At 63.4% G+C, this 15,456-nt stretch overlaps 2 protein-coding genes across 2 annotated transcripts in view; one reads left to right on the top strand and one right to left on the bottom strand.

Annotated features, from left to right (window-relative positions):
* Window positions 1-501: 501 nt before the first annotated feature.
* Window positions 502-14,930, bottom strand: PREPL (prolyl endopeptidase like). Its single transcript, XM_056130562.1, has 15 exons — window positions 14,859-14,930; window positions 14,009-14,554; window positions 10,957-11,070; window positions 9,045-9,111; window positions 6,606-6,812; window positions 5,733-5,868; window positions 4,595-4,811; window positions 4,236-4,421; window positions 2,994-3,191; window positions 2,055-2,230; window positions 1,558-1,774; window positions 1,145-1,294; window positions 919-1,042; window positions 669-742; window positions 502-591 (listed from the first exon to the last, which is right to left on the bottom strand). The coding sequence occupies exons 1-15, from the start codon at window positions 14,928-14,930 to the stop codon at window positions 502-504; spliced, it is 2,574 nt and encodes an 857-aa protein (XP_055986537.1).
* The window catches only part of CAMKMT (calmodulin-lysine N-methyltransferase), a 152,744-nt gene continuing 151,710 nt past the window's right edge, over window positions 14,423-15,456 (top strand). The window contains exons 1-3 of the mRNA XM_056130539.1: window positions 14,423-14,574; window positions 14,690-14,758; window positions 14,874-15,012. Coding sequence (XP_055986514.1) covers window positions 14,929-15,012 — 84 coding nt within the window. The 5' untranslated portion in view covers window positions 14,423-14,574; window positions 14,690-14,758; window positions 14,874-14,928. The remainder of the gene's footprint in view (window positions 14,575-14,689; window positions 14,759-14,873; window positions 15,013-15,456) is intronic.

Genomic DNA, 15,456 nt, shown 5'->3' with positions numbered 1-15,456 from the left:
TCCGTGAGAATAAAACTCTGGACAGAGAAGGGGTCTGTGGGTCACGTCACTGAGCCTGGGTCAGAGGCAACAGACCGGGCCAGCCCAGGGGCCCAGCGCACCCTGACGGGAGAATATTCCTTCTCTGGGGGACGCGGACGCACACACACGCGCACTCCTCCTGGCCACTGGGGGCAGGACCCGACGGAAGCTGCTGGGAGGCCACTGGGAGACAGACAGGGCGGCTTTAGGAGCACTGTGGGGATGAGTGTCCTCAGCTGGACGTGGGCACGCGCGGGCAGGAAAATCGAACTTTAAAAACACCTTGATGGGGCTGGAGCCATAGCACAGCGGGAGGGGCATTTGCCTTGCATGCAGCCGACCCGAGTTCAATTCCCAGCATCCCATATGGTCCCCTGAGCACCGCCAGGAGTAATTCCTGAGTGCAGAGCCAGGAGTGACCCCTGAGCATAGAAAATAGAACTATACCAGCAGTTTCCAGTTCCTGTTGAAGGTCCCGTTTCAGATCTTGAGGTATTTCTTAAGGTTCTGCAGCACAGTGCGGCTGTCCAGGCCCAGCTCTGCATACAGGAACCTGATCTGGGCTGTGACCTGCGGGGGAGGGCAGAGGTGAGGGCAGGGGTGAGGGCAAGGAGGGGGCCGCCCCCGCGCCAGGGGCCCAGATAGACCTTCTCGGGAGAGTCCTCCAGGACGTGGCTGCCTCCGGGCTGAATATTCAGGATGATGTTGGGGGCCTGGTAACCTGAGAGAGAGCAGACAGTCGGGCGGGGGGACAGGGCCTGGGCACGACAGTGAGCGGGTGGGTCCTCAGGACAGGAGTCGGAGCGGGGGAGGCGGCCGCCTGTGGGGGCCTGGCCGGGCTGGTCTCGGGGCAGCACTCAGCTGTGACTGGGCCCAGGGACTCCCGCCTGCGCCCACCTTCTCCGGCTGCCTCCGCGTGCTGGGCCACAGCCCCCCGGAGCTTCTGGGCGTAGCGGAGGATGCCCTGCAGAGGCACCCGCGCGTCTCCCTTGCAGGCCGTGATGTGCATCGCCGGGTAGGGCTGCGGACAGAGACAGCAGCTGAGTCCTGCCCCGGCCTCCCGGCCCCCTGCCCGGCCCCCTGCCCACAGGGGTCTCAGCCCGGTCTCGGGCCGCTCGCCTGCCTGAGGCCGGATGTTCTCGTAGGGGCAGTAGCTCTGGATGCAGGCCCGGTGCTGCTCGTCGGAGGACGGGTCCCCCCACTCCTCGCGCTCCTCCAGCGTCAGTGGCAGCCTGCTGTCCATCATGGTGCCAAGCACGTCCAGGAAGGGCGCCTGCGGGACACCGAGTGCAGAGACTGGGGCCGCCACGGCCATGCCCGCTCCCCCGCGGGCCCGAGCGACCCAGTCCGCAGCCAGGGGAGAGGCTCTTGCTCTGGCGCCTCCATCCACGGGGGGATGTGTGCTGGGCCCATGGGGAGGGGCGACCCCTGCCTGCTGGGTGGGGGTAAACACGGAGGAGAAGGTGCTGCGGGTCTGTCGGAGTCGGCCCCGGCCCGTGCCGTACAGGCCTGGTGTGGGGCCGGGCGGGCACTCACCTCCAGGGTCACGGCCCTGAGCAGCTCGGGGCGGGTGTTGCAGAGGGCACCCGCCAGCACCCCGCCGGCGCTGAGGGCACTGAGGGCGGTCAGGCGGGGCTGGGAGTAGCCCTGGCCGTGGAGGGTCTGCACACATGCCTCCAGGTCAGCCAGGCCGTTGGGCTTCTTGGCGAGCCGGCCGTCCGCGTGCCACTGAAGGCCCAGCTCTCCGCCACCACTGCGCCAGAATGCAGGACACGGGTCAGCAGGGCCCGCGGCTGATGGCCTGTGCTCAGGGCCTGGGACAGGCAGGGGAGCCCAGAGCCACCGGCCCCCTTCTTGGTGTTTACAGGGGCCACGGGGCCTGGGCACCAGGCGCCGGCCATTCTGGGGCCCAGCAAGGCCTCGGAGATGCTGCGTCCCCCCTGCCCTGGCTGGTCCCACGGCACATGGAAGGCGCAGGCTCGGCCGCCAGGCCCAGGGGTGCGGGCAGGAGCCGGCCAGCCCCCAGGACTCACCGGACGTGGCAGTAGGCCAGGATCCACCCATCGTCCAGCAGCACCCGGCGCTCAGGCCGGAAGCCCATGGGCAGGTCCACCCCGTAGGCGCCGTACACGTGGACCAGCAGCGGCTGCTCCTGCAGGCCCTCGGCCCCGGCTCTGTGGAACACGGTCATGGGCACTGCTCTGCCATCCTGAGGGAAAGGGCAGCTGTGGGCCGCTGCCGCGTCCGGCTCTGCACTGCCCCCTTCTGGACGGCCGCCCACCTGCACCTGCCTCTGGGCGACTTCACCTTCCCTTCCCCTGACCAAGTCAGCGCAGGGCACCTGTGTAAGTGGCCTTCCTCTCTCCATCTCCCACGAGAAGACCCTGGTGGCCGGTGTGGGGAGGGGTAAGGGCAGGCGGTGACCAGGGCTGGCCTCCCGTCCCTAAGGCAGAGGCCTGGCAGCAGGCCAGGGCGGGGCAGGTGCAGGGCACTGGCTGGGCCCTGCCCTGCCCCGAATGGACCCAGTCCCCGTGCCCGGGATCTCCGTGAAGACGAACCAGACATGGGAGGGTCTCGAGGCAGTGGCTGGCTGGGGGCGGCAGCTTCTCCCCGGGTGGGGGCTCTGGGCCCGAGCACACGCCTCGTGCCCTCCAGGGGCTCGGGGACACAGCTGGGCCCCACTCCTCCCTCACCAGAGCCACTGCCCGCTCCTGTCCCCTGGGCCCGTCCTCAGGGCCTCTGAGAAGCACCTGCCCTGTCCGTCTCCCAGTGTCCACGGCGGTCCCCCGCATGATGGCCTCGGTCACCACCCCGGCTGCCTCCTGCCAGCTGGGCTCTCCAGGCCAGACACGCCACAGGCGAGACGACATATGGCGTCTCCCACCATGTCAGGGACTGCCCGAGGCCCAGACAGACGCTCGAGCTCCCTGTGACCAGGGGCCGCGGGCAGCTGCCCTCGGGCACGTGCTCACCGTGCTGTTGGCTTCGAGCCGGAGCACGCGGCTGGTCTCGGTGATGGGGTCTTCGTGTCCCGTCTCCTCGAACAACGCGCCTTCTGCAAACTTGTATGTGTAGTGCTTGGGGGGGTGGACGGGGGAGCACAGCTGGAAGGGGCAGTTGTCCGGGTCCGAGTCTGCCTCCGGGATGAGGGCACAGGCCCAGGGCGGGAGCTGAGGAGAGAGGCAGCTTCACCGGGACAGGGCCCTGGCACCGAGCAGAGCCCGAGGACACGTCCTCCCCATCGTCGTCCATGGCAGGGCCAAGTGCCACCTTGGCCCACTGAGTGATATATGTATCTGCCCAGTGAGGCGGAGCCCCCGAGCAGGGGGCGGCGAGGGCCAGGAGGCTCCGGGCTCTGGACTCAGGAACCCCCTTAAGGAACGTGTGTGCCCCCGAGCAGGAGGCGGTGATGGGCAGGAGCGAAAAGCCCGGCTGACCTCTAGACTCCCCCCGCCTGCCCGCCGGCCGTGGTGACGGCCATTGTCCAGCCCTGCCCCTGCCTGTTCTGCTCCCCCGCGGAACAAAGCCCAGGGCACAGGCCGTCACACGCGGCCTTGAGGGTTAGGAGCCGATCTTGTCCAGAAAAAGGGAAGAATCGGGGCTGGTTCTCTGGCGTCCAGCCGGACTCAGCCCCGACACGCCAGGGAGCCACCGGGAAGAAGCCGCAGCTAACTGCTCTGGCCACCTGAGAGACCCACGGCCACAGCCCCGCCTGCCCAGGGCGGCCTGGACACTCCCGAAGGCTCCTGGGACCAGAGCAGTGACCCCTTGCTCCTGCCCAGGCCGTGTCCAGTCTCTGGCCACGCGGGGCGCTGACACCAAACAGGCCCTAGAGATCCACGTTGGTGGCAGGAGCTTGGCTCTGTCCACGGCACTGGCGTCCCTGCCCCCCTGAGCACAGGCCTTAGCCTGAGCGCCACCAACCCACATGGCAGCCGCCATGTGAGGGGATGCCCATTGGGGCCCTTGGGACAGGCCTAGGAGGTGGCCCTTTCAGAACCACACAGTCTCCTGAGGCCTGACTCGGCCGAGACACGCACACAGCAGACCCCGCTCTCCACGCTGTGGCCACCCCACCCCCGCCCCACTCCCAAGTCACCCCCGGGGAGCAGACTCGCAGAACACGCCTCTGAGGAACTTGGAAGTGTGTCCTAACCTGAGACCGGCAGGTCCCGTCAAGGACAAGCCAAGGCCGCCGCGCGGGAGACACCCACCTCCAGGGAGCGGATAGAGCCGTCGGCCAGCCCGAGGACGCTCAGGCACAGCCGGCCGCGGTGCCGGAGGAACAGGACGCAGTGATCCCGGAACATGTCCAGGTCCAGCACCCTGGTGTCCCTCCCCGTCGTGAGGACCAGCTCCCAGTTCACGGCAGCAGGGCTGTCCGCCGGCGCCTGCATGAGCTGTGCAGAGAACGGGGGCATGGCCGCATGAGCCCACAGGGCCACGTCGGGCAGACGGGCCGCAGGCCGCAGGGTCCCCCGGGTGGTCATGGACCTGGACAGTCTGTTTCAGGGGGCCGGAAGGAGCCCCTCCCGAGGGTAAGGAATGGGGGTCTCGCCCGGCCTCGGCCCACCTTGAACTCGGGGGGCTCGCCGGCGTTGGTGAGGATGTAGAGCGTGCCGGCCCGGTGCTCCACGTGGTACAGGACCCCTGGGACACGCTCCTGCACCAGCCTCGGGGGCGCCCAGGGGTGCAGGCTGTCGACCAGCCACACCTCGGAGGTGGTCTTGCTCCTGACATTCAGAGTGAGGAATCGCCGGTCTTTGGTGAGGTAAAGGAAGGCGAAGTAGCTAGAGAGGGAGGGAGAGGTGAGCGGGCCCGACGTGGCCCCTGGCACCGGGCCCACATGACAGGGAGCTCACCCCTCACAGCAGGCCTGGCGCGGCCACATGCCGCAGCTGCCAGGGGCTTCTGGGCGGGGCCCGGGTCCACTCCTGACGTCCCGGAAGCCCCCCCACCTGCTTGGGCCCACTGGCTTTCACTTGCCCACAATTTAGACTTTTTTTTTTGCTTTTTGGGTCACACCTGGCGACGCACAGGGGTTACTCCTGGCTCTGTGCTCAGGAATAACCCCTGGCGGTGCTCGGGGGACCATATGGGATGCTGGGAATCGAACCCAGGTCGGCCGCGCGCCAGGCAAACGCCCTCCCCGCTGTGCTATTACTCCAGCCCCACCACAATTTAGACTTTTTAATCAGAATTTTAAATACAGGATTTGACTTTGGGGGTGGGGGAGGGAAGGCCCGGCGGTGCTCAGGGCCTCCTCCTGGCTCTGCGCTCAGGTCACTCCTGGCGGGGCTCAGGGACCTTACAGGGCGCCGGGGACGCGGCCAGGCGAGCGCCCCCCTGCGATTCTCTCTAGAGCCGCAGGCGGAGGCCCTGCCCTTGCCAGCACCAGCCCCAGGGAACCAGGCTGGTGTGTCAGCTTGGGCCTCACAGAGGGTGGCTGAGAAGCAGCCGTGAGCCAGGACAGCCTCGGGGCCTGCGGGGGCACCTGCCAGGACCCGAAACGCTGTGGCACTGCCATGTCTTGTTTCAGCCCCACTCAGCATTTTCAGATTTGGGGCCACACCCGGCCAAGCGCAGGAGACTCCCAGCTCGGGGCTGAGCTCACCCTGGACGCCTGCGGCAGCACACACACCACGGCCCCCAGCCGCATCCCCTACGGGGACGTCTTGAGATGGGGGTGGGCGAGGGGCGCACGGGGCTACCTTGGGTCTTTCTCCCTGTAAAAAAGCTCATTCCGCTTGTCTTCACCAAAAGTGGCTCGGTAGACGTCCCGGCAGCGGAGGTTTCTCTGGACGGTGTAGAACAAGACGTCTCCCTCCTCTTCGCCTTCCAGCCACTCTGGAAGAAAACCGTCAGGGCATCACCCGGCCCGCAGAGTCCAGCTCACGCGGATGGCCCCAGGGCGAGCAGGGCCACGTCGGGGCCCGGGTCCTAGCAGCTGGTCCGAGCTCCCGTGAGACCCCAAGGTCACTCTGCCGGAGACCCGGGTGAAGTCACTTTGGCCTTCCTGGTGACCCATTCACGTCTCACTGGAAGTCTCACACGTACTGGCCGCTCTCCGAGGTCTCCTGTCTGCCTTCAAGCCACAGGGCACGCTCAAGGACAGAGTGGCCGGGCCATGCTGGGCCTGGGTTCTGCCTCACGCGCCACAGCCCGACTGGACTGAAATAGGCTGTCAAGGTCCTGGGTGTCACCCCGAGGGCTGACAGTGACCCGGAGGCACCATCACATTAGACGTGGCCTGACAGGGCTGAAGGCAGACGGGAAAGTGCAGGCCAGAAACGGAGACGGGGGTAAGGCCGGACACATCCATTACTTGGTGATCAACTTTGGTTCGTTCTGTTAGTGAAAATGCCACAAATCCCGTTGGTGAGTCACCGCCACGCGCTCCAAGCTCCTCAGAGCACCACAGGCAGGTGTGTGTGGGGGGTGGAACAGTGGGGTCCCCCCGCCCGCAGGCCGTGCCCCCGACAGTGAGGATTCACTGACCCCGCCCGCACAGTGGCCACCGGGTTCCCCTGAGGCGCAGTGTCCAGGGCGAGGGGTCGGGCACCTCCTCCCCCACCCGGACTCACCAAAACTGGACACATTGGGGAGAGACGCCTCCACCGCAGGAGGCCGGCCAAGCCTCACCACCACACAGGCGCTCGCCTCGGAGTCTGCCGCCCTCACCCTGGCGGCCACGAACTCCTCACCAGGGGCCACTCGGACGGAGTCCAGGAAGGGCTGGCCCAGCCCCAGCTCGTTCAGGCTGAACAAGACCTCGTGGTCATCGCTGTCTGCTGCAGGGGGAGGCGAGAGGGGACCACGTGCGTATTCAAAAAAAAAAAAAATCGAATCCGCGGCTCACTCTCGCCGCCTGCATTTGGTGGTCTCGGGCCGCTTCCCCCACCCTGGACGGCCAACGGTGATGGGCGGACAAAGAAGGAAGCGAGGGCAGGCTGGGATCAGTTGCCGTTGATTCCAATCGCGTCTCTCCACCTCCTTCCAGTCTCACCCACTCCCGTATTCGTCCTCATCCCTCTCGGTTCTCCTCCTCTTCCTGCCCGCGCTTAAGGCCTTAGTTATATCCCAAATCGTGAGGGGGTGGGGTAGCAGTTACACATAGGAGTGGTCATACAATCCACAGAGGTCAAGTCCTTCCCTCAGGGGAAGCTACTTCAAGGACAAATTCTCATCCAGCAAGATGACCCGCTAAGGGCGAAATACCATCTCGGGATGCATTTCTCCTGCCCTTGGCCCAACAACCATTTAAATATTCATCTTCATTCTACTTCTTAATAATATTAGTCATTTTTGGGACTGGAGTGATAGTACAGCGGGTAGGGCATTTGCCTTGCACGCGGCCGACCCAGGTTCAATTCCCAGCATCCCACATGATCCCCCGAGCACCGCCAGGAGTAATTCCTGAATGTATGAGCCAGGAGTAATCCCTGCACAATGCCGGGTGTGACCCAAAAAGAAAAAAAAATTAGTCATTTTGTATGGACACAGTAAGAGATACACTGAGCTTGTAGGGTGGCTCTCCTGGGAACATCTCACTATACATCTCAGAATACAATGCTCAGGCCAGATTAATCTTTCCTGACCCTAGCAGGATCATAATCCAGTTGTTACTTTTTGGATCATGACAGAATTTGTCCATGATCAAGCTCTTAGCTTATAGTTAAGTATTATGGCACTTGGCCTGGTCCATTTTGATGCCAAGGTAGCTCACCGCTTGCCTGGGTCCATCCAGTCCCTTGTCGGGACCCTGCTTTTGGGGTGCTAGGATCTAAGGGCAACTGAGGCTTAAGTCGAGAAAGCAGATGCCCAGGAGTGAATATTATTCAGAGTCAATTTACTCCCAAGTTACAAAAGCATACCATTAAGTGTCTCCCTGTGTCCATACAAAAAGGACATTGCTCTAAACATAAGGGAAGGAAAAAGGCAACGTTTCACTTACAAATCCAAACCCTTAAAAGGATCCTTAAAAGGATCTGACCTTGCAAGTTCACAGTCTGATTTGGGGATAAAGGTGATTGGCCGGTTGGGGAACAGAGCACAGAGGAGAGGTGACAGATAAACACAGAGGAATGGGAGTGTCTCGGGAGCACTGTGATGGGAGCAAACCAATAAACCTAGGCTCCCCGCAGCAAGGAAGGAAGGACAAACCAATGTTAAACCTAAAATGCTTGGAGCTATATTCCATCAGCTAAGGATCTGGGTTTCTGAAACCCCTCAGATGTCTCGTCTCTGGGTGGCGCAGGGCGGGTCTGTGCCCCGTACTGGGCAGCTCTGTGGAGCGGGCCGTGCGCCATGTCGGGGCCTGACCCCGGTCTGCCACAAGCCCGGCGGGTGCTTCCGGGTGCTCTGTGACACCCATTGCAGGTGCTGACGCTCCGTCCCCTCACAGGGGAGCTGGTGTCTGCTCCGTCCTGGCGCGGCTGACCCGTCGGGGCAGTGTCAGGGTCCGCTGCCAGTGCGGCCTGCCCTGCTGTGCTCTGGTGCTGACGGCTGGCAGCGCCCGCCCGGCACGCGCTGACACATGGTGGCATGCCCCCTCCCCTCTTCCTGCCCGAGGAGGAGCACAGAGTCCTAGCCAGGCTTGGCCATTCCCAGGGAGGCAGTGCCCAGTGCAGGGCTGAGGCTGGCCTTCCTGCCGGTGTCCAGGGCCACAAGAAAAGGCTCTGGGGCCGGGGGCAAGTGGGTGAGGCACAAGCTTCAGACGTCAGGGCAGCGGGGCAGGTCCTGGCACCAGATCGTACAACCAAAATAAAACTCCAGAAGGCACTTTTTTTTTTTGCTTTTTGGTCACACCTGGAGATGCTCAGGGGCTACTCCTGGCGCTGCACTCAGGAATTACTCCTGGCGGTGCTCAGGGGACCATGTGGGATGCTGGGGATCGAACCTGGATTGGCCGCGTGCAAGGCAAACGCCCTCCCCGCTGTGCTATCGCTCCAGCCCCTCGAGGGCACTTTTCTACCTCCTGTGAAACCCGACAGGCACGGCTGGCTGAGGAAACGCGCACGTACCTTCCTCGACCCGGGAGCGGACCAGGCTGCCGCCTTCTTGGTAATACACGAAAGCCCCGTGCGTGACCTGACGGGAGGAAGGGACTTTCCTCAGAGCCGGCACCTCAGACGTGTTGGACCGAAGAGATGCCGGCCTAAGGTCAGATGAAGACGAGGGCGTCCTGCGGGCAGCACTGCCCATCCAGAGTGGGAAGCCCGAGACATGCCACACCCCACTGCAGTGCTCAGCCTCTGAGGGGTCCTGGTGCAGCCAAAGAAGAGGCCACAGGGGAGTAACCCGACAGCCCCCCAACAGCCCAACAACCCAGCGGGAGTGACCCAACAGTCCCCAGGCCCAGAGAGGGCTAGGAAAGGAGCCTTGGGCCCCGTGGGTGGGATGTAAAGGGGAAAGCGTGCCAACGACCCAGGACGCAGCCAGCCCACTCCTGGGCATCCTGTCTGGAGAACAATGGACAGCAGGACAGTCATGCCCATGGCAGCACCATCTGCAGTGGCCAGAACAGAGACGCAGGCGATGACCCCCAGACACACCTGGTCTCCCGAAGGCTCTCAATTAGTGCCTGCTGACAGATGAAGGGGAGAAAAGGACGAGGGACGTGATGGGGCATGAAGGAGCCAGAGCGCAGGACAGTGGGCGGAGCTTTGCCTTGCAATAGCTAACCCCGGTTTGACCATTCTGTATGTTGGCCTGAGCCACAAGTAAGCCCCAGGCACCTCCAGGTTTGGCCAAAACCGCTCCCCACCCCAAAATAAAGAGAGGAGGAACAAAGCTACAGTGGAATACTATACAGCTGTAAAAAGAGACACATTGCTACAGCTGAATGATATACAGCTGTAAAAAAAACAGACACTGTTACGATGGGATACTATACAGCTATAAAGAGGCACAGATATGGTGGGATACTATACAGCTGTACAAAAGATGAGGGCCAGAGAGAAGACTCACTGGATGAAGTGCCTAGAGATCTGGGTGGTTCTCCCTAGCACCACATTTAATTCCATGAGCACTGCCAGGTCTGGCTCAAAAACACTAGAGAAGGGTCCAGAGAGGTGGACAGTGGACAGGGAGTTTTCCTTGCATGCGGTCAATCCTGGTTTGATCCTGATTCCACCAGAGTGACCCCTGTGCACGTAGCCAGGAGCAAGCCCCGAGGACCACCTGGTGTGATCCCCCCAAAGCAACAAAACCCTTTTCCCTCCTATTTGCAGCAAAATGGAAGCTCAAGAGAATTATGTGAAGCGAAACTAGTAAGAAAAAGTATGAGGTTATTTCACCTGTCAGCTGCGTGTCAGGGTATCAAACTGACGGACGGCCAACCAGCGTATAGACACACACTGGACAGTGCCGGAGGGGGCGGGGAGAACTGGACATGTGTGAGGGCAGAGCAGGTGTCAGTCACTCACTGGCCTTGCCTGTGGCCGTGGCAGCCGAGACTTGGGCTCGAATCCTGGCTCTGTCTGTGACCCTGAGCACTGCGGGGTCTGGCCTCGCCCCTCCGAACAGGCTGAATGACTGCCATGGGACAGTGTGGAGCGGAGCTGGGGACAGCAGGTGGCAGAGCTGTGACAGCCGCTCTGGGGGGTCGTGGGGGCATCACCAGGACAAAGCAATCCAGCTCTACTTCCATCCTCTTTGAATTGTCCCAAAAATTCCAAACAGAATTTGTTGCTTCCTGAAACCAGGAAATCCAGCCAGTTTCAACTGTTGGCGTGTTTGTGTTTCTCGGGGCTGGGCCCAGGCTCTCGGGCCAGTTTCCCCTGCTCCACGCTGGCACTGGACTCGGGGGCCCAGGCCCCTCCGTGGGTTTGCAGGAGCCCGGCTGCGTGGGTAGGGCTGGGAGGGGGGGTAGCATCCTGCCTGTGTGGGGTGGCTCGGGCGGGCGCCCTGAGTCTGGAGGGCTGAGTGTCGTACCTCTGCGTTGGCGATCTCGTACTCCTCCTGCGTCTCCAGCCTTGCTTTCGCTGTTCCAAAGGCATCCGTGCTCTCTGCCGATTTCCCACGCTCCGGATTGGCCCAGAGAAAATCCTGGAAAAAGGTTTACTAGTACATCATTCTACTTCAAGCTTGGGAAAGAAAACTGCCTGTAACCACAGTTTTTACGTCTGCTTCGAGCAAGCAGCAAAGGCCCAGGCCGATGCGTTTATGCCTCCCGTGACCTTAAATCTCGCTTTTGAAGCTCAGCGGCTGACCTCCACTCTCTTACGAAACCGCGGAGAGAGACCCAGGGGCGCTGCGGGAGGGAGGGGGGCCAGAAACACCAGAGACGCACCCAGTACGTGGGTAACAGAGCAGGAAGAGGAGAGGAGCCTGTGCACGTGTGCGCGCGCACACAACGTATGTGCACACACATAAACACGCACACACACGTACACCGTGCACAAACAGGCATAAATGCACACACGCACTCTGCACGCAGACACACTCACACGTGCATGTGTGCATACAGGAACCCACGCACACGCACAGACGCAGAGGAGCGCGGAGAGCTTTAGAGGTGGGAGGACCCGAGGGGAGGAAGCCGTCAGCCCTGCTGGCTCTTCCCTTGTTCCTGTACTCCCAGAGTCCAGGTCGGAGATTTGTCCTTCACATCCTCATTAACCACAATTTTCTTCTCGTGGGGAGAAGGAATCCCATCATCAGAACTGTTTATCAGATCAAAAGATAAATTAATGCCGACTGATAACAGGGCTTCTCTTTCAGTTTTTTTTTTTTTTTTTTTTTTTGCTTTTTGGGTCACACCTGGCGATGCTCAGGGGTTACTCCTGGCTTTGCACTCAGGAATCACTCCTGGCAGTGCTCGGGGGACCACCTGGGATGCTGGGAATTGAACCCAGGTTGGCCGCGTGCAAGGCAAACGCCCTCCCCGCCGTGCTATCGCTCCAGCCCCTCTTTCAGTTTTTAAAGGAAGAACAGGGAAAAGAATGGGAAATTAATGAACTTGAGTGAGAGTGGAGAGAGATGAAAGCCAAATAGCCCTGTCTTCCTGGGAGTATTTAATAAGCTAAAAGCTTCGATGACTTCTGGTCAGCACTTAAATACGGTATGAATTATTTAAGTACGGATAAGGCAAAACATCAGTTGTCAAAAAGTGTTCAATAATTCAACACCTCACCGGCTTGCATTGTTTAAACCAAATAGTGCTAGCCAAGGCTTGTGACATCTGCCACGTGCCAGCAAAGACGCTACCCCAGGGCATGCCAGGGGCAGGGCCCGGGGCGAGGACCTGGATGGCTGGGACATGTTTACGACAAGGCGTCAGGACCGTCACCACATCGAAGGAAGAACAGAAAACCACCCGAAGAGACGGAAAACAGTCATCACAGAATTCCCCGAGTCTCCAGATTTGAATCAGCAGCAGAGACTGAGGCCCGGTGGCTTGGCCCGGCCACTGAGCCCGACAGGGCCAGGCCCACAGGGTGACCTGTCCCACAGCTCACAGCACCCAATGCCCTTGGCTTGTCCCAGTCAGCACGGCTCCCAGGACCAGCAGGAGTTGAGTGGACAACACTCCTTCCGGGAGTGGGGACCCCACCAGTCCCCCAAGCCCCCGAGGGGGCCGCGCCAGGACCCTGGCACTTCAGGTGAGGCATGGGGGGTTTAAAAGGCACAACTCGGGGCTGGAGCCATAGCACAGTGGGTAGGGCGTTTGCCTTGCATGTGGCCGACCCTGGTTCGATTCCCAGCATCCCATATGGTCCCCCGAGCACCGACAGGAGTGATTCCTGAGTGCATGAGCCAGGAGTAGCCCCTGAGCATCGGCTGGGTGCGACCCAAAAAGCAAAAATAAATAAATAAAATTTTAAAAAAAAGGCACAACTCAAGGCAGTGATGAAAACTCAACCCTGAGTGATGTGTGGGGTTCGCTGAGGAAGAGCACGCGCCCAGTAAGAGAGGCGAGCCTTCAGGCCCTTCTGGTCAGCAGAGGCTTCAAGCCCCTCTCAAGGACTTCACCCCTGCCACCACCTGCAGCCGGCCCTGCGGGGCCCCAGTCCCACTAAGTCACGGAAAGCACGCACCTGGCCTGTGAGTGCTCAGGACCAGGAGGGTTGGCCTCCTTGGCCCTGGGGGCCAGCAAGACGATGCCTGCTCCGGCCCTCAGGGTTGCCCGGCAGACCCCAGCCCCACTCGCCAGGAGTGACCCAAAAATCAAAGACCAAGGAACAGAAGCCAGGGCCCAGCGAGAGGTCCGGCTCATGGCTGACCCAGATTTGGTCCCTGGCACTGAGCACAGAGTGGGGGGCCGCCTGAGCCCCGGGGGAAAGTGCCCCAGACCCAAACTAACATGAAATCAAACCGGCACCCGTGAAAGCACCGCTGGCAGAGGAGCAGACGGAGGAAACGCGGGTACCCACGGGCGAGCCACACCCACACCCACCCACATGGGGACGGTTCTGGCGTCTGCTGCAGGGGACCCAGGGTGCGTGGGTGCGAAGGCCCCAGCAAAGGGTCTCCTCCCCCTGCTGCCCGGGACTCGGTCGCTTGGACGCGCTTAACTGCCGCAACCGCTAACGTGGCAGCCCTCATGCCCCGAAGAAAAACCCCTTTGTGGGCAAGGGGGGCGAGGGGCCGGGCCCCCAGAACTGGCCCCCAGGAGGGGTGCGCGAGTGGCCAGCCTGGGGCTGGAGGGTCAGCACAGCGGGGAGGGCGATTCCCTTGCACGCGGCCGACTCGGGTTCGATCCCCGCATCCCATGGTCCCCTGAGCACCGCCAGGGGTGATTCCTGAGCGCAGAATCAGGAGCGACCCCTGGGCATCGCCGGGTGCGACCCTCTCCCCGCAAAAAGGAGTGGCCAGCGTTCCGGGCAGACCCACTGTCCAGGCGCCGGCTGAAGCGTGCGCCAAGGGCCCGAGGGTCAGGCTGGGCTGAGACCTGCTGGGCCACGGTCTGACGGCCACAGGCTGGCGCCGGGTGACCACAAGGGCCCGCCCGCCCGCCCGAGACCCCCGCGGGAGACCCCCGTACCTGCGCGCGGCTCCGACCCGGGCCCCTCCGTGCCAGGACCCCCGGCCCGGCTCTGCCCTGCAGGCCCCTGGCTGGCCCGGGCCCGGGCCTGGGTCTGGGGGCAGCGGCCCGGGCCGGGCACCAGCGGGGCGTGCGCGTCCAGGGGCCGGGCGCGGGGCAGGGCAGCGCCCGCAGGAGGCGCGCGGTCACCTGCATGCCCGGGACTGTCCTCGCCGCCCGGGACTGCCCGCACTGCCCAGGACTGCCTGGGCCCGTCCGCCCTGCCCGCGCCGCCCAGCCCCGCGGAGGCCGGAGTCGGGCACTCGGCGCCGCTGGGCTCCGGCGGGTCCGCGTGTCCGCGCGTCCCCGGAAGTGGCGCCGGGCCGGGCGGGCGAAGCCGCCGCCGCCATGTTTGCTGTGGGCGCCGGCTCGGCCCGCCCCGGAGTCGCCGGCGACGCGCCGCCGGGACGCCGCCCGGTTGCTAGGAGACGCGGCCGGAAGCGCGGGGCGCCGCGAGGTCCTGTCAGGGCGCGAGTGGAGGGTCCTGGCCGGGCAGAGCGGAGGGTCCTGGCGGGAGCGAGTGGAGGGTCCTGGCAGGGCAGAGCGGCAGGTCCTGGCGGGAGCGAGTGGAGGGTCCTGGCAGGGCAGAGCGGAGGGTCCTGGCAGGAGCGAGTGGAAAGTCCTGGCCGGGCAGAGCGGCAGGTCCTGGCGGGAGCGAGTGGAGGGTCCTGGCAGGGCAGAGCGGAGGGTCCTGGCAGGAGCGAGTGGAAAGTCCTGGCCGGGCAGAGCGGCAGGTCCTGGCAGGAGCGAGTGGAGGGTCCTGGCCGGGCAGAGCGGCAGGTTCTGGCAGGAGCGAGTGGAGGGTCCTGGCCGGGCAGAGCGGCAGGTCCTGGCAGGAGCGAGTGGAGGGTCCTGGCCGGGCGCAGCGGCCGGCGCCCGACATGGACTCGGAAGTGGCCGCGGCCGGGGCGGACACGCGGCCGCACACGGCGCTGGCCCCCGCCCGCTGGCAGCTGCTGCGGCAGGTAAGGGACCCCTGGGCCCGCCGGGGCCGCCCCCCACCCCCACCCCCGCCTCTGGCGGCCCCTGCTGGGCGCGGCTCCCGGGGCAGGTCGCGCGTCGGCACCTGTTGACGCCCCCCAAAGGCGCCCCGGGCCGGCCTCACGCTGCCCCCGCTCCGCCCGGACGGCTCAGGGTGCCCCCGCGCCCCGCACCCCGCACCCCGCACCCGGGCCGGGCCGGGCGGCGCAGCGCGCACCACACACTCCGTGCGCCCAGCGGTGCAGTGCGACCGACGCCCTCTCCAGTCTGTGCAGTGCACGCGGACACACGCTACCCTGAGTCTGAGCAGTCCCAGTCCACCTTGCACACACACCCTGCAGTTCACGCAGATATACATGGTACACGCTGCGTACGCTGTACTACGGGTTGTAGATACACGACACACACTATATGCTGCAGCGTGTGGG

Source organism: Sorex fumeus, unplaced genomic scaffold (genome assembly GCF_029834395.1).
Source record: "Sorex fumeus unplaced genomic scaffold, SorFum_2.1 ptg000079l, whole genome shotgun sequence".
Taxonomy (NCBI): domain Eukaryota; kingdom Metazoa; phylum Chordata; class Mammalia; order Eulipotyphla; family Soricidae; genus Sorex; species Sorex fumeus.
Note: the sequence above shows the minus strand (reverse complement) of the source record. Positions and strands in the feature narration are given on the sequence as shown.

What these genes read in the sequence shown, in the direction of transcription:
- PREPL (XM_056130562.1), bottom strand. Translation starts at nt 14,930, where the DNA reads ATGTCGGGCGCCGGCCGCTGCGCCCGGCCAGGACCCTCCACTCGCTCC. An exon ending in CCCCAATGTGTCCAGTTTTG is followed by an intron (nt 5,869 to 6,605) that starts GTGAGTCCGGGT and finishes GTTTTCTTCCAG; the next exon opens with AGTGGCTGGAAGGCGAAGAG. An exon ending in TACAGGGAGAAAGACCCAAG is followed by an intron (nt 4,812 to 5,732) that starts GTAGCCCCGTGC and finishes CTCCCTCTCTAG; the next exon opens with CTACTTCGCCTTCCTTTACC.